The sequence below is a fragment of the Vidua macroura genome, chromosome 3, assembly GCF_024509145.1.
Source record: "Vidua macroura isolate BioBank_ID:100142 chromosome 3, ASM2450914v1, whole genome shotgun sequence".
NCBI classification, from domain to species: domain Eukaryota; kingdom Metazoa; phylum Chordata; class Aves; order Passeriformes; family Viduidae; genus Vidua; species Vidua macroura.
The window spans coordinates 34,141,083-34,161,600 of NC_071573.1; the positions used below are offsets into that span (position 1 = coordinate 34,141,083).

The 20,518-nt window shown below is 41.2% G+C and overlaps 2 protein-coding genes across 4 annotated transcripts in view; one reads left to right on the forward strand and one right to left on the reverse strand.

The window, feature by feature from the left end:
- Positions 1-4,905, forward strand: part of ALK (ALK receptor tyrosine kinase) — a 28,381-nt gene extending 23,476 nt beyond the window's left edge. The window contains exons 14-15 of the mRNA XM_053972928.1: positions 35-2,094; positions 4,043-4,905. Coding sequence (XP_053828903.1) covers positions 35-739 — 705 coding nt within the window. The 3' untranslated portion in view covers positions 740-2,094; positions 4,043-4,905. The remainder of the gene's footprint in view (positions 1-34; positions 2,095-4,042) is intronic.
- Positions 4,906-6,562: 1,657 nt separating this feature from the next.
- Positions 6,563-20,518, reverse strand: part of CLIP4 (CAP-Gly domain containing linker protein family member 4) — a 32,064-nt gene continuing 18,108 nt past the window's right edge. Inside the window, exons 11-20 of one of the 3 annotated variants that reach the window (XR_008436198.1) lie at positions 19,911-20,051; positions 17,251-17,334; positions 14,369-14,509; positions 13,835-13,963; positions 11,493-11,616; positions 10,659-10,723; positions 9,896-9,968; positions 9,123-9,248; positions 6,977-7,160; positions 6,563-6,856 (exon numbers count right to left, since the gene is read on the reverse strand). Coding sequence is in view for 2 of the 3 variants with exons in the window: in XM_053972926.1 (XP_053828901.1) it covers positions 8,927-9,248; positions 9,896-9,968; positions 10,659-10,723; positions 11,493-11,616; positions 13,835-13,963; positions 14,369-14,509; positions 17,251-17,334; positions 19,911-20,051 (1,079 nt within the window). In the remaining variant the exon portion in view is untranslated. Of the gene's footprint in view, positions 6,857-6,976; positions 7,161-7,280; positions 9,249-9,895; positions 9,969-10,658; positions 10,724-11,492; positions 11,617-13,834; positions 13,964-14,368; positions 14,510-17,250; positions 17,335-19,910; positions 20,052-20,518 lie in introns of those variants that run through there. The other 2 variants (XM_053972927.1, XM_053972926.1) reach the window with 2 other exon arrangements.

Genomic DNA, 20,518 nt, shown 5'->3' on the forward strand with positions numbered 1-20,518 from the left:
GACTTTGAGAAATTCCCGTTGTTCCCTTTGGCAGGATCCCGATGTCATCAACACCGCCTTGCCGGTAGAATATGGCCCACCGGCTGAGGAGGAGGAGAAGGTGGCAATGCGTCCCGATGATCCAGAAGGAATTCCTCCTCTCTTGGTCTCAACACACCAAGACAGAAAGGATGCTAAGCAAACCCTGCCATCTCCACCACGCCTGCCGTCAACTGTCACTGCTGGAAAATCTCTAGGGAAAGTGGGAGCCTTGGAACAGCCAGTGCCGGGGAAGGTGCAGTCAGCCACGGGGGGGGGACACATCAACATGGCCTATGCCCAGTCCAACCCCCCTTCCGAGCTTCACAAAAGCCGGGGCTCCAGAAACAAGCCCACCAACCTCTGGAATCCAACCTACGGCTCCTGGTTTGCAGAGAAGCAGGCCAGCAAAAACAGTTCTCTGCTGCAGAAGGAGAGGCCCGAGAGGGAGAATTTGGGACAGGAAGGAAACTGTACTGTGGGGCCCAACATTGTGACTGGCAGGCTGCCAGGCTCCTCCCTGCTCTTAGAGCCATCTTCCCTAACTGCAAGCGTTAAAGAAGTGCCTCTCTTTAGGCTCCGCCACTTCCCTTGTGGGAATGTCAACTATGGATACCAGCAGCAGGGCTTACCCTTGGAAAACTCCACACCACCTTGCGCTAGCAGTTACGAGGACCCTGTCCTTAGAAACAAGAGCCACATAACCCAGCAGGGGCCCTGAGAGCCCTCGACCCTCTCTTGACTTTTCCTCCCCGTGGCCCCTGAGCCTTGAAGAGATGTCCTGTTACCCAACACACCACGAGCAAGGCATCAGACAGCATCACCTCCTATTTTGTGCAAACTTGCTCCAAAAGTGCCACCCTTGACGCTGTAATTTCTACTAACCCGAGAGGCTTCAAACCACCAGAGCCCCAGTAGAGTCAAAGGAACGAGGGGGAGGGAGGATGCAGGGAACTGTTGTTAACTGCAAGGCCCAGCTGCTGTTGCATCAACTCATCCGCATGGTTGTCGTCATGCCCCTTCTGTGAGCTTTTCCCAGTCGTGCGTCCTCTGCTTCCGTGTCAAGCCGCGGCTCACTGCCATGAGTGTTCCATGTCTGGGCTTTTCCGTGCCAAACTTGTCGTTGCTGTGGAAGACCTGGAGGTCTCCTGCTGCTGGCAGAGCTCGTAGTGGGTTTGGGAAGAGTGTCTTCTATCCAAACCAAAAAAGAAAAAATACGACAGTGCTGAATGGTGAAGCGATGGCACATTCTCAAGTCTTGTTCCAGCTGCAATCCAGTCTTCGAAAGTCCTTGAATGCACAGTGTTGTGGGAGTGCTGGCAGGGCAATGGAGAAACCCTGGTCACACTGCATCACTTGAAGGGGAGAGGAGAGGAAGCAGAGGGTGGGTGTGGATGCTAGGAGGCATTTAGGGGGTGGGCATTGTTTGGCTGGGGTTTTCTTTGGTTTGTTTTTGTTCACCTATGCTTAAGCACCAGAACTGAGTAAAGCCCTTTCAAATTCATTCTGTCCTACAAAAGTAGGGATGCCCTTCATCAGGAATGTGGAAGTATCAAGTGGAATCAAGGTGAAGCTTTAAAGGACCATGGTCATGAGAGAGACTTTCACCAGCCACCTGCATACCTTGAAGGTTTGAAATAGCCTTTGACATACACTGTATGAACAACACCATAAAGGCAGAAGACTACATCGTGTCACAGTCTGGAAGCCAGATATTGTCTGTACTGAAGGGTTTAGAGTCCTTTTTCCTTTGACAAAATACATGTATGATAGTGGTTTAAGGACAAACTCCATTGACTCACTTTGTACACCCCGTGCATGAAAAATATTCCAGTTAAGTGTATTGTCAAAACATAGATGTAGGAAATAATTCATGTGTAAAGATGTGTGTTAGTAACTTCAGCTTAGGGTTGAGTGGAGCTGTTTTAGCATGATCACTATCCAAAAAAGGGGTGCTTATTTCCATAGAAATGGGAGTACTGGAGCATCAGCAAAGGAGTGGGAAGGTGTTCTTCAGTCTGAGACTCTTCATTTCAGTGAAGTCACCCTGAGTCTGGCCTGGATCCAAACATTGAGGTAAGCTTCCTGTCTTCATAAGGGAACAAACCAGAATCCCTATACATCCTAAAGTTTGGGATGGGCAGATTGAAATTGGAGGATTTGGCTTGGGCCACCCCCCTTGTACAAAACACACTGCGGGAGGAGCCGTAGTGTGCTCTCCTAATCTCCCTTTCTGATGCCTCTGATACACAGAATTAAATCCTTTTTTTAGATCAAAGCCAAAAGCAGATGTGCTGACTGGTTAACAGGCTGTGCTCGTGTGTTGGGTCAGGGGCTGCTCTGAATTTCATGTTCATCTGCTAGAGCTCCATCCCACTGCTGCTGCATGGGTTAGGGGGGATAACAAGGGTTACACTTACAGGCTTCTTTAGGCCGAGCTGAGAGGGTATGTGTCATCTCCAAGGTTATTAGGCTCGCAGCTCTTGCTGTGAAATAGCCACTAGGGAGGGATTCTGTCTAGCTTCAGATTGTGTTAGTGTCACACCAGTCTCTCTCTCTCTAGCTCAGTAAACTCAGTGGGGTAGTTTCTCGAGTCTCAGGAAAGCTGATTAATTCTGGAGGCAAGCACTATCTGAACAATTTATTACACTAGTACATTATTCATATAATAGCAATTTTCATTTAAGTATTCCAGCTTTCTCATTTTCAGAAGAGCTGAAGCTCCTCATTGTTTTCTTTAGCCTTTCTTTGCAAAGGAGAACACTGAGTTTTTGCTGCCTTACAAAGTTACTGGGGGCAGAAGCTTGACCAGTTTACTGATGAGTGTTTCCAAAAGAATGCACACGAACAAAAAGTTGCTAAGTTAATGATCTTTGACTAGCTGAAATTCTTGGATCTGGGGCAGCAGCTTCGATGCTGAACAAATGCAAATAAGCTGCCAGGTTATGACGTTAAAGGTGGAATTTCTAAAGAAACTTAAAAAGCACAAGCAGCAAGAGATGATTTTAAGTCTGTAGGTGTGAAAGGCAGGCTCTCCCAGCCATGGTGAGATGCTCTGAACTTGTGCTGTGCAGTTATTTTATCATAGAATTTCTTACAGAATGGGAGTTGTAAGAAAATGAAGGAGCTAAACATGATCCTGCTTCTTAGCTATGGAACATGTCAAGAGATAATTCTGATCAGGGGAAATGGTGAATTACTACTGAAATTCTGCACTCTGCTGAGTACAGTGCATTGAGACAAATACTGTTCAGCACTGGCAACTGCTTTTAAGTGAGCTTCCCTCTAGTGTCTCCAGTGCAAAATGCTTTGTTGTGGGTTTTTTAATGGTCTGGATTTTCTTGGTTGGTTGGAGCTTTGGGGTTTGTTTGTATTACTGTTGCTTGTTTTTTTTTTTAATCCCCCTCTCTTAACTCTTGGAATTGAGAAATCCAGTTTGGGCTTATTTTTAATGTTTAAACCATACCATTTCTGAGCTCTTCCACAGCAAGCATTTAGTTTGGTAACCCTGTGTGCTGTCCAAGCACAGTATTTCAAAAACTGTTCTGTAAATATTGATGCTAGACAAATCTTCTCACTTAGAAACAAGAGCTGGAGCATTTGGCACCTGTCCTCTTTCTTAAAAAACAAATACTACCATTAATTGCTTGGACCAAAGGGTGCTCTGTTACTTGTATCCAGGCTGCAGTTGCCATGAGTATGAACCAGAAATTTTAATTTCTGTGTCTACGATGATTCACCTGTTCAGTACTCAGAGCTGCAGGGACCAGAAGGGATTTAAGTCACCATGGGCTCACCAGACCAAAGCATTCTGTAAATCCCAAATTCCTCTATCAAACCCCTCCATGCTAGGAGAAAACAAATTCAAGTTATTTTTAACCCTCTTGCCCCTCTTGTTGATTACTTATTTTTTAGATTATAGTTTATTGACACACTGTATATTTTAAAGGAACTTGTTTTAAGACCGTTAATCTTTTGCATTGGTAATAATGATGTTCTGATTTATGTCTTCCTCATTCTGCAGTGGAAAAGCAGGAAGCGGTATGATCTACAGGATGTAAAGCACAGCTGGGGAAAAACCCTGTGCTTATGCTCTGAAAATGGCTTATTTCCATGTGGATGTTACCTGGTTTCCTATAGAAGATAAGCAGGTTCTGGTTCCATGAGCTGCTGGAGGTAAATTAGGTTCAGATGCCTGTCTCTCTACCTTTCCAGTTGTCCCATCATCTTCCCTTTGTGCCACTGAACCTTGTTTCTCCACCACGTGCCTGGGAATGAAGCAGGGCAGGAGCAAGTTTGGTTCTGCTCCCCAGAGGCGCAGTGAGGGAGCGGGGTGGGAGAGAGGCTTGGCCACAGCAAGAGGAGGTGCAGGGACCAGCAGTGAGAAGCCCCAGGGCTGCATTAGTTTGGCCGAGTCCGTCTCAGACAGCAGTGTCGGATGCGGCTGCTCCGGCTTCCCTGCACAGGGGAACAGCCGCAGCATGGCACACGAGGGCTGAAACAGGGAATGGCAGGTGCCACTTTGCATGTCTGTTCCTGGTACTGCACCTAGCTTCTGGGGGATGAGAACCTTGACATGGGAATAGCATAAAACAGCCTTCCACAGCAGCAAAGCCATCACTGTTCGTCTGTCCCAGAGTTAAACCCATCACAGGGAAATGTCCTAAATGTCCACTCCTGGCTTCTTTTAGTACCAAGCTTCATTATAGGAGTGTCTCATGTACAGCTGTTTATGCAACATTGTTTATAAAGGAAGGGCCTGTGCACTTCAGGGATACTATGAAGAAAAATACTAATATATGGTCATTGAGTATTTTGTATTGAGTAGTGTATTTGTATTGTAAACAAGTGTAGTGAACCACAAGGCATGAAGACAAATAAAGTGACAGTAGCTGGATTTCTCCGTGTTGGGCTGTGCAGTGATTGGATCAATGTCCAGATGTCTCTGGACATCCGTTTTTACTTGACAAAGTTGCAGAAGTGTTAAGGTGATGAATACCCTAAGGAGTAGGTTTGGTGGTACCCTGAGCTACATTTTGGATTCACAACAGCTGTTCCAGACTTCTTTACATTGCCAGTGTTACACACGAAGTTTCCTATAGGGGAAGGTGCCTGTCCCTCTGTCACAAGAAAGGCTGGCTTTTACCCACAGCAAACTGGCCAGTATAAAAAGAGAACAAAGGATATGGCTGAAGATAGCATTTGGGTGTTTTGTATCTAAGCCTTTGAGTCTGGACTGAGGGTAGATCTACCTATAAGATGTATTTTAATTCATGTTCAGTATTGAAAATGACACTATTGAATCTTGTGACTATTCTAGGAAGAGATAGCTCCTGCCCTGAAACACTCACTTTTTATCCTGTCCCATATCACTCTTATGGCCCAGGCAGCTGCATTCTCATGACAGCCTCCTTGAAATTAGGACTTCCTACAAACTTTCTCCTTCACATGCTCATTCTACTGCAGGATAGTGCTGTGGTTTGGTTAACAAGGTAGGCACCTCTCCCTCCTTTGTTTTTTTCCCTAACTCAAAAAGGAGCTCTCCTGTGCTCTTCCAGCAACAGGGCTGGTAGCAGCCAGCCACCACAGCCTGGTTTGGATCTGGCACTAGCTGGAAATCTCTGCTGCAATTCCCCTTTCTTCCAGAGTTGTCAGTCTGCAGCCAGGCAGGGAAGAGGATGCAGGTGGGTACTCTGCTGCGTGGCTTTCATGGACAGTTTCAGTTTCCACCTGGTCCTTGACAAGGCTTCTGCAAACTCTGGACTCTGAAACAGCCATGACAGAAAAGCTGGATTTGCCACCTCTCACAGATGACAGAGCTAACTTGTCAGAAGAACCACGCTATGTCTTGCAGCTCTGCAGAGCCAGCCTTGGATCTGTGTGCCTCAGATGTTGCTGCCCAGCAGCACTCTGAAGGCACAGGCTCCCTGCCCAGAAAACCATTACTGTCACCATCTGCAGAAGAGTCACTGAGTCCAGCTGAGCTGAACTCCCTAGAAATTAATTCCTCATCCTTGGACACCTCAAGAAAATTCTCCTCCCCCTGTCACAGGCACCTGTGGTCTCTCCTTTCCACTGTTCAAGAAAACCTGAAAGATTTAATTGCTAAGAGTACTGAAGGACATTGTCTTTATTGGGACCCGAGACATGCTGTGGGACAAGGACTCAGCTCTCAGAGTCTGCACAGAGAGCACAGAATTGCTGGGGACCATCTGTTTATTTATTTATAAACTACACATAATGTTTTATTTATGTAGTTTCTCGACTTTGAGGATCATTTGGCTTTTTTCTAACCAGTCAGGGGCTGTGATAGTAAAGTCCTCTGCACAGCACCTAATTTCAAACTTCACTGCCACTTATTTTCAGAATTTTCTTTATGACACAGTGTCCTCCTGCAAGAGTTGGAGTAAAGGATTATGGCAACTTACCTTGGATTTAGGGAAGCACAAATCCCTTCCCATCATCACCTTGAAGAGAGCCATCAGTAATCCTTTCTGGAATGGACTGATTTATTTCTGTTTCAGACAGCATAAATTTACAGTCCTTCTTGCTTCCTGGCAGAAGATTCTGAGAGCTACCAAAACAGCTCCATCCTGATAACAGTGAGACTTGCTTCTCTAAGCTACAGTACTCAAGCCAATTACAGCCAGAGCTTCCAGGAGAGATGTGCTGCTGGCTGAAGCTGAAATGGAAGGTAGAGCACAATACACCAGTGTCAGATGGTATCTGTGCCCTCTCCTGCACCCATCAGGCAACTTCAGTGAGGCCCAGGCCAAGACCCCACTTCCAGCTGAACTGCGTTGGGGCTACAGAGCTGTGGAAGGTGCAGCTTGACACCCTGCAGGAGAAACAAGCTCCCAGTGAATCATCTGTGCTAGGCAAACCACACAGAAATACTGTGACTCCAACAAGCTGCCCCAGCTTGCTGCCTCACCCATACACTTTTTCCCATACCTACCTCCTGGAGAACTCCAGCTACCCCTCAGATAAAGCAGTTCCACCCATTCCATCTGGTCAGGCAGGAAAAAGAGCATTCCTGGTAATGAGTGTCTCCTCACAGAAACTCCACTGCTCTCCCAGGAGCACCAGGCTGTGACACAAAGTGCTGTGCAAAGGGGTTGTTTGGAGCTGGCAGTTCTGTGCTGAACAGCCAGTAGAGAGAAAAGCTTCTGGTTCACAGCTGGCAGTTGCACACTGAACTCCCTGCACTTAATTTGTACAGAAGAACAGAAGTAAGAAATGTACATTCTGTAAAGTCCCCATGAAAATTCTTTTTGCTCTACTATTTAATAGGGTTTCATTTTATTAATATCAGCAGGAAACAGATATTAGACAAAGTAAAGTTCAGTACGTCACTGAATATCTGCATCTCTAAATATAAAGCATTACTTTCTTTTTACATTCTAAATTTACAGCTTTTATATCCAATTAAAAATTCCTCTGAGTTCGAATACAATATGCATTATTTTAAATACAGATCAGGAAAAATAAGTACAGCAACATTTAAAAGAATTTAAACATTTAAAAGAAGGTTACAGCAGCAGGATTCTGTCTAAAAATAGGATATTATGATTTAAAGTATCACTTCTTCAGGTAGGCAAGAGCAAGCAAATAATTTAAGAGTAAAATGACTGTTCTGGAGTACAAACCCATCCAGGTAAGATAATGGTGACATATGTTGAGCAATTAAAATACATTCTATGTTTACAACATGGACAAAAGATTAGCTGTTCTAAAAGGCTGATACACAAATGATGTCACATAAAGGCCCATTACAGTGCTGTACCTAAAATTATCCTTAATTCATCACAAGATCTCACAAATAAATTTATACTGGAAACTGTTCCAAAGCAAACAAAAAGAAACTAATCAAATAATGGCAACAGCGTGCTTGAAAACCCTGTACCGGTTCCATACCATTGGCAGGAATTACCTTGCTGTATTTACACAGACTTAATATTTATGATAATGGAATTATGTATTCCACTCTGGCTTATTTGCGTTTTACAGCTGTGATACTCATTGCCTGCAGCACCCCAAACAAAAAAATAGTCTCTAAAAATGAGGGTAAGCTCTCCAGGAGAGTGCAAAGTGCATTATTTTAAAGAGTGCATCTTGTATATAGCTCCTTCTACAAATGCAGAACAAAAAGTGCTTGTTACTGTACAGACTGACATGCAGCATACTTGTGCTTTTTAAAGGCTTCTTATTTAATTGCTGCTCTTCACTAGGAGAGGGGCAAATCTTCATATTTATCAGCCCTTCTGCATTATGGAGAGGAAGGGGAAAGAGGAAGAGAGATCTGAATGATAAAATGCAAAAATACTCCACAACTGTTTGAAAAAAGGCAGGGGTTTGGCTTTTTTTTCCCCCTCCTTTCTTATTGCTAGCAGCTGGTATTGGAATTGACAAAGTGCCCAGGAACCAGGCTAATACCACCCATCAACCACCTCCGCTGTCAAAAGCAGGCAATGCACAAACATTTCCAGTTCATTACTACACGGAGAAAAACCCTCTAAATACTACATGAACCACACAGGAACTTTAGAGAACGCGGCAGACACTCTGTTCTCCAACTGGAATGGTTTTCAAATGATGCAGCATCTTAAACCCAAGATGCTTTAATAACCTTCCAGGCAAGGTCATTAAAGTACAAGAAACTCAATAGTGGTTTTACTTCTTAGCATGATTGAACACTTTTTTATCTCTGTTTTATATATATATATATATATATATATATATATTTATATAAAATATATATATTATATACACACACATACATATATACTTATATATGTAAAATGCAAATGCAGGCTTAGAGATTCCAAAAGAAGTTTGCATTCTAGGTGGGGTTGCTTTGTGCTTTAAAGTACTCCTTCCCCCACTCTGTGAGCAGCACGCTGTGGGCTCAGCAAACATCATCCACCAGCTTTGCCCCATTGATGCCACGGTAGGTGACCCTGCTGGGTCTCACCAAGACGCCGTGGTTCAGCCTGCAGCTGAAATAGCGCTTCTCCCCCACGGAGCCATCGTTCTTCCCCTTGGCACTGCGGAGCTCCAGCCCCAGCCAGATCCCCGGGGCAAAGTCAGTGGGGCCAATGTACCTGATGGTGCCCATTTCATTGGAGCTGGTCAGGAGAACCTGGGAGCCTTCGTGCAGCTTCACGGGCCCCTCAGAGGGAGCTGTTGTGCTGCTGCTCCAGCTGCGCCGCAACACAGAGCTCTTGGATCTAGTGGGAAAGGAAAGGGAACAAAAAATGTCCTTTCTTTGTTATAAACATCCAGGGCGAATCTGTAATTCAAGGAAATACGTGGGGGAAAAAACACACCCTCAAATCCCTTTTTAGAAAAACTGGGTTCAATCTCATGTAACTAACAAACCATGAAATAACAGTAACAGGCTGCTATACTTGGCACTCTGAAGTATTGGAAAAGCAATTTCCTTCACCCAATGCTAGGATCTGCAGTATTTACAGCAGGTGATAGTATTGGTAAATTAAGCCATACAAAACATTTTATTTGGAGCTTAAAACAGTTTAACTGAAACAACTTTTAACATACAACTGTCAGTCAGGATCACCAGAGCAAAGTGAAGCCCTTTACCAAGAGCCTCTGAACTTCATCCAGTTGTGTGAAAATACAAGAATTTGGAGAATATGATTGGAAAACAACTTTAATGCCAACCTGAATTCTAGGACTGTACTCCTGGATGCTCATGAAAAAACAGTGTACTACTGGTTTATTTTGGGAAAAAAAAAAAAAAAAAAAAAAAAAAAAAGAACATGCAAAGGTCTAGATATCCTGTATGCATTAAGGGGTTTTTTGGAGCAAAGCTAACAGCCAGCTCACCCAAGCACTTGAAACTCATAATACTCACCTAACAAAGGCATTTCTTCTGTTTATCTCCTTTTGTGAAGATGCAGAAGTGGTGCTTAGACTGCGTCTGAAACCTGAGTGGAAAGATTAATGAGCTGTGTAGGACTTCTTAAGGAAAAAGAAGAACACCTTCATGAACGCGTAATTCTTTGTGGATTTTTTATACTGCTTCCACTACATTTGCTGCACATTCTCCCCTCTAATTTGGAAATTAAATGATGAAACTTCTCATGAACATATATGCCTATAATATGTTTGGCTTTTCAGAGGAAACTATTCTATTCAGAGGAAACAGAAATTAAACTAAACAAACCAAACAAGGGTAATTTGAAGGTCTTTTCACAAGAAACTAAAGTAGAGGAAAAGAAAACCAACTACTTCAAGTACCTCACACAAGTTTTAGTAATTTCATAGGGACATCCCCCTACTGATCTCTTCATCAATCTCAATTTGTATTAAGGAGCAGGTTCCATTTCCCTTTCTCTCTGATTAGAATGCAGTATTAGCATTAAGGGAAGTATTAGCAATAAAGGAAGACTGCCAATAGTTGTAACTGACATAATTCTTTCTGCCAGCAGTGTTAAGAACAATACAGTACTCCACAGTTCCTTCTGCAGGATAGATTTTTAGGAAGGGAGCAGCCAGACTGGCATTTGGGGTCCGTGAAAATATCTTGTGATTTTGGAGAAGTTGGCTTTGTGCAGATGGTTCTGGCTGCAGAGTGGGTCCTGCCTCACCTAAATCCCAATGTCTCCCACTCCTACCTGGAAAAGTGTGAGTTCCTTTACTCCATGAAGTCTCTGTGAGAGAATCCAGAGAACCAGTCAGTCTGAAAAGCAGTAACACAATAAATAGGTCATTTTGACTCAACTCTGAACAAACCTACTGGCTTCTTGTCAAATATTGATGAGGTTTTGATTCTTTCCTTCTCCATCTGCCCCCAAGAGACACCAGCATTCCTGCTGTACTCAGGCTGCTATGCAAGAAGTGCCTGGAGAAAGTCAGTGTATTTGAGTTACTTGCCTCTCACTCATTGAGACAGCAGGTATGATTCGGAGGCAAGTTCCTAAGAGTTTGCCTGAGCTGGCTTATTCAGAGAAATGAAAGCAAGAACATGTCTGGCAGAGTAACTACATACAAACAGAAGAGGAAAGAGAACAGAACTCCTTGGATGCTCTTCCTGGAATCTAAGGAAGAGACTACAAGCAAGTGGTGCATGCTTAGGACCCCCCATGCAGTTAGGTGGGATAAAAAGAGCATTTTCAGACATGTCCAAGGGCAATTTCCTTTTATAACTGAATTTAGCAGAACACATCAGGATTGGGTCAGAAAAGTAAGGTTTAATAAACACCAGAGGCCCTGGAATAAAAATACTTCAGGTAGCTGCAAGAGAAACAGAGGAAGATGCATTTCTAGTTTCACACTCTGCTTTCAGAAAGCTGATCTAAAACCACCAGATTTTTAATGTAGGTTACAAATTTACATTTGCAGAAGAAAACATTTGTATCTTCTGTATCTGTTTGAAAATTTGTCCCACGTTGGAAATGTATTAAGAAATCATTTGGCAACCCCAAGATGACAAGAGCTTCAGTGCTCACCTCTGTACACGAGATGGGGGTGCAAATATGCCATATCTGGGAAGGCAACTGAAGTACTGCACTCCTCCCACAGAGCCATCATTCTTCCCATGGGGCTTATCCAATTCAATTCCACACCAGAACCCTACATTGCAAAACAGTAAAGTCAGAGCATTTTGAACAAAACGCTGCAGACTTTTCTTCATCTAGACCACTGGCACACTTGGCATTCACCCACATCAAGGAAAACAGTTTCTAGTCAGAAAATGTCAAGATGCTAACAGTAAATAGGAAAATTATAAAATAGCTATCTATGCAATTATGCAAGAATTATACCCTAATAAATCTAATTATCTCAGCATTTTTATATACTTTCAGTAAAATTGACATTTTAATTAATACAAAAAAGTTAAAACATTTGAGGAATATATATCAGCGTATACGTATATATGTACACACTAAAGTAAAACAGAATGTTACTGAGCACAACTGGCTATTGGACAACAAGGAGACAGCAAAGAGCAGCACTGCTCTTTCACATTTCCCTCTTCATTCCTCTGACCACATGGTTTATGCCTCATCTGAGATCATCAACGGTAAAATTAAAGTTTTGATATTAATTCATTCTTTCTCTCTATCTAGCAAGTTATAATTAATACAAATTGCAAGGTTGGTCATGTGATACCAAGAGAAGGGTGCAAAAATTGGAACTGGCCATCAATTAATCTCCTACAGAACACTGAATAGGCAGCAAGATGTTAATGAGCTTGATCATTCATAACCTGTGATAAATGTGAGCTAATTACACAAAGGTGCTAAATTTCATACTCCATTAGTAGTCCTTATGCTATCCATCCCCAGAAGATTCAGAATTTAATTCGAGTCACTTGGTACTAAGGCACTGGATAAAACCATAATTCTCATTATCAGCTCACGAAACTCAAGAATGACAGTTTATGAATTAGAAAGGCTCAGTATATCAGAAGTTCTCCCCTTCCCACTTTTAGAATTAAATAAAGATCTGCATTGCAGTAGAAGGAACAAACCTTGGATAACTTCCAGAGCTTTGCTACACATTAGAACTGAAATACTTAAACATGCATCTGTTACATTTTCTATAAATTACTGGTTTGGCAAATGGTGATGATTTGTCATTTTTCCATCCTCACTTCTTCCAAAAGCATGTTTTCCTCCAAAAAATTATGTTCCTGATTTAAAGCAGAGAGGGAGGAGACTTTACATTGTCAAACAGCTTTCTGATTTCACAGTTGTCAGTGTATGTGGGAAACAGCCCTTTTCTCCCTGATCACTTTGTCAGTAACAACACAGAGAGTGACGACATTGAAGTGACCCTCAGTGAACTGCAGTACCTGAGCAAGGGCTGTCTACAGTGAAACTGGGCAACGGGGCAGGGATGAAACAAGTACAGAGCTCATACCAAGACCCTGCATCCTGACGGGGTTTTTTAAATGCTGATGCCACCCAGTGTCACGACAGAGTACTGCCAGTCACACAGCCCTCACCCAAACCAGCTGCTCACACCAACACTTACCAACTGCTTCTGCATTACTCTTGCAGTAAGATTATAGATAGGGCCATAGAGAAGATAGTATTAGATTCAAAATTAATTTCCACAATTCAGAACAACTGGTTTCCTTTGACAGCACTTGGCTTCACTGCAAAGTGTTTTTTAGCAAGGGGAAGGGAGAAGCTGAAAGGGAGAAGGATGAGAAAACTGTGGTAGGGGTTGGGGCTTCTTGAGATATTTGTAACTTTATTCATCTTGTGACCTAAACGTTTGTTAGTTAAAATTTTAATGTTCACAATTACCCTCTTAAAGATGCCAATAAATTAAGAAATGAGACTGGTACATGACATAAGACTGGTAGTATTGCAAGAGACAAGCTGTGTCAAAAAAACTTAATATGAAAAGTAAGGAGTAAATGCATGTGATCTCAATAAACCATATACCCCTCTGGAGACTAAACTGAGGATTTTCAGAAAGCTTTGTTAAGAAGTTGGACTCTATGATCCTTGTGGGTCCCTTCCAACCCAGAATATTCTGTGATTCTGTAATACCTACAATTTCAATATCAAAGTATCTCTCCTACATAAGTCAAGATAGTGGACAAAAGAAGTCACATTTTAAACTATTATTTTTTCCTGACAGTTGCATTAAAGTAAAAAATATTCCGTGAAACGCAAGAGGGAGAGGGGAAGAGAGAGAGAAAGAAAGAAAGAACTTGGAAACAAACCAATTTAAATTTAGAATTCTTTTGGAAGGAGTGAGGGAAAAGATGGATTTCCTTTCAGTACGTCAAATCCATACTGATTTGACAACATACACAGAGCACTGCACATACCTGGTGCAAATTTTGTTGTCCCACAAAATCTAACAGTGCCTGTTCTCTGTCCCACCACCAGTACTCTGTCTCCAACCTGGATTTCTCCATCAAGAGCATTTTTCCTCGCGGTTGGGGAACTATACAGCCCTGGTCAAGAGAAAAACAAGATCTGAAATTAGTGAGATTAAATCTTTAAGAAAGTTTTCAATAGCAAGCCAACTGATTAGTGATCAGAGTATTTATCCCTAACAGTGTACCTTCCACACATGGCACACAAATTTTGCTTAGGCAAAAACTTGCTTTGTGCAGCACAAAAACTGGACTACAGCCTTTTCTCTGCTCTGAAAAGGTACAGTGACCAACTATAAAAACACGTTGCATCTTGAAGACATTAAAAAATCCTCTAAAAGTTGCCAAAGTTAGGTTTATGGTTAAACTACTTCACAAGTGTCTTTCTTGAACTATCTCAGATTCTGAAACAACACAAGTAGTTCTACAGAAGTACTTAAGGCAGCAGTGAACTCCCCCCTGTGAAAATACACCAGACCATACCAGAACTAATCTTAGATGAGGCAGAAGACACTCTAGTCAGGGCCTTTTTACTGCTGCTCGTTGAGTTCCTCTTCCTGGAGTAATTCCATTTGCCTTCCAAGGAGGCAGTAGAAGAGGAAGAGCTGCTGTACCCAGGAAAACCTAAAGACATAAATGAAAGTTTTTCTTCAGGGATTCTAATTTGGAAAAGGACAGATTAGGCAGAAAGGAAAGCTTTTGCAATATGGAAGTTATCTGCTCTCCATGGGCAGCAGAATACAAAGTAAAGAGCCAAAGTTAGAAATTGTTATGCAGCATTTGCACAAACACCTGTCACGAATGACACGGGTGCACAGGACCCTGCCTTGGGAATATGGTGATAGCTGAGTGCTAGAAAAGGTCTCTAAAAGCCCATCTTTATTATTCTATGAAAGTTCATCTAAACAGTCCCAAGCATATTTATTAAAATACATGAACTTTAGTAATAAGAGATCATACCACCAGCCTTTCAGCATCCAGCCTACTAAAGATTTGATACGAAGTGAAAGGAAGGTGATTGTTATGTGAGTGAATTATTGCCTGGATTGAAGCCTACTATATTCCATTACATACTGTATTAATATTAAAATCTGTACTATAAAACAAGAATGGGAAATAAATCACTTTTATTTCCATTTACAAACCCTAAAGTCTAAACTGTCCAATAAGACTTAATGTTCATCTTTCCTGCTTGCTTTTCAAGGCTCTTTGTCTTCTTCCCTTTCTTAACCCCTTCTGCCCAAAATGAGGCAGGGTACAGCAAGACACATCTATGCCTCAACTTATCAATGTGAGAATTTAAGATAATATTGCTTATCAAACTTTCCAGACTTTTGAGAAGCTTAATCCATTAGTTTTGGCAAACACATTGATATTGACGCAGGGTTAGTTTGTTCAATGTAATTTAATTCTCCAATTTTGCAAAACAGTAAAGAACTGAGGAAAGGCAAAGGTAGTGCATCCAAACAAAAGCTGAGGACAGAAATCTGAAGAGTCTGGGAGATTCACTGCAGTTAGGCTACAATAAAGAAAATGCAAATTACTGACTAAATAGTGACTAAACAGGCAAACTTCAGCTCCACGTCCAGGGTATAAACACGTGTGCATTTGTAAACACATGCTACATGTACTTATTTAAAAGCCAGTCCAGGGATGGATTCACTGGAGGTCAGGCCACCATTTTTACAGGGAGGCAACAAGAACTGCTCCAACTAAACCTGTCATCAAGATACTTAATTTTGTGGGAAATCACAGCATCAGAGAAGGAAGAGCAGAAAGGACTTCAGCAGGCCATATAATTGATTCCTTTTCCTTCAGGCAAAACAATTATTTGTTACAACACTCCTGACAGGTGAGTATTTGGCCTGTTTTTAAAAATTTCCCATCAGGGAAATCTCAAGACTTCCTCAGTAGTGTATTTCACCACATAATTATCCCTAGAGTTACAGGGTTTTTCCCCCGCTAATAAAAAACCTCAGTCACCACCAGTTTAGATAAGGTTTTTTACTCCCACTACACATGCAGAGTGGGTTATACCATCCCTTGTATTCTAAAGCTTCCAGTTTTACACCTTTCATCTTCTGTCTTTTTAATCACATAATCACAAATTTCAAGTCTTTACTCCTAAGCCATGTCTTATAAATCCAGCTGTTGTCTTCTCTGAATTCACAACTGTTCACTCACAGAAGCTATAAAAAGATGCTTTCCTTCATAGACCTGCTGGAGCATGTCCAAAGGAGGAGATGATGATGTTTAGAGGGGTGAAGCACCTCTTCTATGTGGAAAGGCTGAGAGAGCTGGGGCTGGTCAGCCCCAGAGAAATCTCATTGTGGCCTTTCAGTGACTGAGGGGGGGCCCCCAAGAAAGATGGATAGACTTTTCACAAGTGGAAGCAGTGACAGGACAAGGGGTAGAGGCTTCAGGCTGACAGAAAGGAGGCTTAGATCAGGTATTAGGAAGAAAATCTTTACTGTGAGGGTAGGAGACACTGGAACAGGTTACCCAGGAGAAGTTGGGTGATGATCTTTAATGACCCTTGATGATCTTCAAGGTCCCTTCCAAGTCAAACTACTCTGTGATTCTGTGACTTAAAAAAGGCATATTCAAATTCACGCTTCAGATTATTCCAAAGAAACACTGCTTTTACCAACACGTAGAGTATGATTTTATAGACAAAACCTCGAAGGAGACACAACTTTGAGGGTTTGTTCAAGACAGCTGAAAGCAAGGCCCCTTTGTGTTTCAAGTTCAGCAAAGTACTGCTGTGGTAGAAGTTGTTATCCAATTGTGAAACTAGGTAATTGCAGAGAATGATTCACATGCAGAAGGCACTCTTTAGAAGCTAGTGTCATTTTTCATATTTGAAGCCTGCTCTTGTGAGTCTGCCATGACACAGCACCAAGACTGTTAAGCACTGTTAGATGGTAACACTTTATTACAGAAGCATGAACATACAGATAGAGGAGAGAAAAAAATGCCAACAGAATATTAAAATCTAGGCAGCAACAATATAGGGCAAAAGGTCTCCCTCAAAAATCTCAGCTGGTAATTCTGCAGATCCTCTGCAAGGATCCTTTACTAAGAGCCAGCTTTAAGGGCTCTTCCATGTTCCTGACCAAGTATTCAGACAGAAGTGGTTACCAAACCAACACAGAACACCAGCCAAATATCCACACAAATTACTTTGCTCCTATAAAACTAAATACCTACAGCCTGCTTGAGACTTGAATTAAACAAGCATGGCAACTTTTTTCTACAGTGTAGATACAGGGCTTTTACAGAGGTAGGGCAGCAATACTACTGCTTCTACCATACAAAGAATTTTTCTTAAGATGTTAAGAAAAAATTTAAAATTATTTCATTACCATCTTTTGCAGGTACAGTTTTTCCCCTGTTGGCAGTCAGAAAGTTGTTTTCAGAAGCACCGTCTCTTTTTGCAATATTTAGGCCTATAAAAAGAATATCTGTAATTAAATATACACATCCTAACAAGTAACAATAATTTTACAGGAAAGTCACATACAAAAATAATTTTTGCAGATTATGCAGATTACTGGATGCATGGAAAAATTGATAAAACTGTACAATTCCTTAGACACTTGAGTAAAACAAGAACTGCAGAACTGTTTTGATGGATAAGCACAGATATTAAACCCTTTAACACATTAAACCAGTCCAAACTATCTTGCCAAACTATAAACAAATGGTCTGTAAAATACTGATTTTTATATTGAAGGTGTTTTATTTAAATCTTTCAAGCATTCATATCTATAACATTCACTTTAATAGAATTTAAGGTCTACTATTCACCAGTATTAATTTCATAATTTCTGCTTTAAAGATTACACATCAAGGTTTTGAGAGAGATTTGAGATCAAATCTTCATTCAGACTACAAATAATGATGTAAGCATGCCAGTATGATTTTGAAGAGCCTAACTCTCAGAGCAGCAATGTTGTGATATGTGTAGGAACTCGTACTCTCACCTAAGTTATAATTTGCAAATAGTCATTTTGCATTTCAGTTTCCTACTCTAACTCAATGAAGGAGAATCTTATCTATGATTTATCCCCTCCCTGTCATGAAAGAAAAATCACATCTGTTTTATTTAACTACATCTCTCAGCTTAATTCAGCCACAGGGACTGAACTAGTTTATGAATGTAGAGTATTTCCCAAACTTTTATGGCTATTAAGTCATCAGATCAAAAAACTAGTTTTTTTGTGACTGATAACATATTTCTTAATTTTATCTCAGTAATCCTTTTCCTAGAAACTTGAAAAAGATCTTTTCTCATCAATGTGATTGATTATTCAAATCCAGTAGAACGAAATAAAATCTCAAAACCCCTATACAATATTTTATTTTACTTTGCATCTTATAACTTTCTCTACAAAAAACATATAATTTTTTTGAATAATTATAAACCAATGTAATCCAGGGAGGAAGTTTAAAGGAAAGAAATATGACCTGGTGATGCACATAAACACTGCAAACCCAAGTTCTGCCTCTGCAGCTTTGTCCTTGCCCCACTCCTGCCAGCGAATCAGCCAGGCACAATAATCCCAATGAAATTATGTGCAAGGACTCCCTGCACACAGCAGCTTCCAGACACTCACATCCAGTGGATGTAAGCTCTTTTCAGTAGATGATGGTTAACTCACCCCGATTTCTACCTTAAAGCAAGGTATCAAATGTTTAAATTTTACAAAGACAGAGCCGCACCTTTGGGACAGAAAAGGTGGGTTATGACTGAACTAGGTCAGTGACAAAGGAAAAATGTCTCCCATTATAGTTTAATGGGTTACAAATAGTTCACAACGAAGTTAATCAAACACTGGAAAATAATTAACAGAAGAAGTCAGCTTGGATCTGCTCCTGAGCAAGACTCCCAACAAACTGCTGCTTACCCCAATAAGCTTTTTATGCAAGATGCCCATTTATAAATAGCTTGAATCTTGTGCTAATTGTAAATACAGATACTCACTCCCCCCTCAACCTATGCAGAGAAAAGTTACAGAAGTCATCCAAAAAGCTGTCAAAATGCATCTTTTCCTGGCACCAGCCTGCTGCATTGTTTCTATACCCTGAATATTACAGGGAAAGTGTGCAGTGTTTTAGGGTACTTGGGTAAATTCAATGGGAATGTGTGTTATCTTCCATCCCTTAAGCTGTGCTGCCTTAGTGTGAGTCACCTAAACAAGGCTCAAAAGACAGAAGAAATGCCAATGAAATATTTACTAACATTTTTACACAGGCAGCCAAACACAGGGAGCCAGATTAAGCATGGCCAGCACTGCACACAGCAGGAAAGAGCCTGTTCAGGTTGGAACCTAAACAGTCAGAAAACATGGATCATTCACTCCACAGGGAGGGAATTTACCCAGAAGGATTAAGTAATTTGAGCAAATTACTAAGAAAGTAAACCAGAGCCAGAGACTGAGCCCATAACTCCAATCAGTAGACTGAGGCCTTGTTACAAGGACAACCTCTCTCTTCTAATTTGGCACTGGTTTTACTCAGATAATTTAATTAGAAGATAAAATACAATTAGTTAAATAGTTTCTTTATCATGTTGCCAGAAAATAAATCTCTTCAATTTCCAGGCATAAAGGTGTATAGATTATTTATTAGATTTTCATTCCTTGAAAATTCTCCAGGAATATCTTAGTAAATAGAACCTCATTAAGTTGAGACATTTAAGTGGTATAACAGCCAATTAGAAATTACTTTAATGGCTCAAGAATAAATGTTGTGGTGAAGGGTTTTCTATATAGAGCATGTAAAGAGTAGGAACTGTCAACAGTACATTAGATCACTGTAATCACAACTCTACACAACATCATTCCAGTACCACTCCACAGGCTAGTGAACTTCCAACAGGACAACATGGAGTTAATGAATACCTTATCACCATATCCCAGGCTATGAACTAACTCCAAACAAGAATTTTAACACCAAGATTTACTAATTCTTGAAGATTACTATGTCTCCATCCTGTGTCAACATGCAAGAAAACACTCACCAGAATTCACTTTGGAAGTTATGTGTGTCACATCTACTTTCCTGGATTTGACCAAAGGCGAAGACCGCACGGAAGAGCTTCGTACAGAGCTTTTTTTGTGATCAGAAGCCTTGCTTATTTTGGAAAGGGGTGCAAAGATACCTGGAGAAAAAATTGCATGTGCCAACAAAGAACCATGGGTAATGGTAAAGTAATAAAACTTTGCAGCTACTCTCTCTCACATAAATTAATTCAGGGTTTTTTTAGCCACCATCACAACTTGCTATGCTGACAAAGCACTTGCAGGGTAGGAAGGACAAGCTCAAGAGAACAGTGAAAACAAAATCCTTATCAAGCAACTTGAACAGAGTAAGTTGGAAACACTCAGACTATCAATTAGAATCTCCTTTTTGTCCTAACAGTAATGTTCAGTCTCCAATGCTACAAACCACAACACCTTTGTGTGCCCTGTGTGGCCATGGCACCTCAATTAAAATACTTCAAGCTCAAAGTTAGAAAACAACTACAAGCAGGAATGTCTTACCAAGACAAAGCAGGTAAAGAAACATGGTTATTATTATTACAGTACAAACAAGTCGTTTCAACAATCTATCAATGAAAAACCAGGA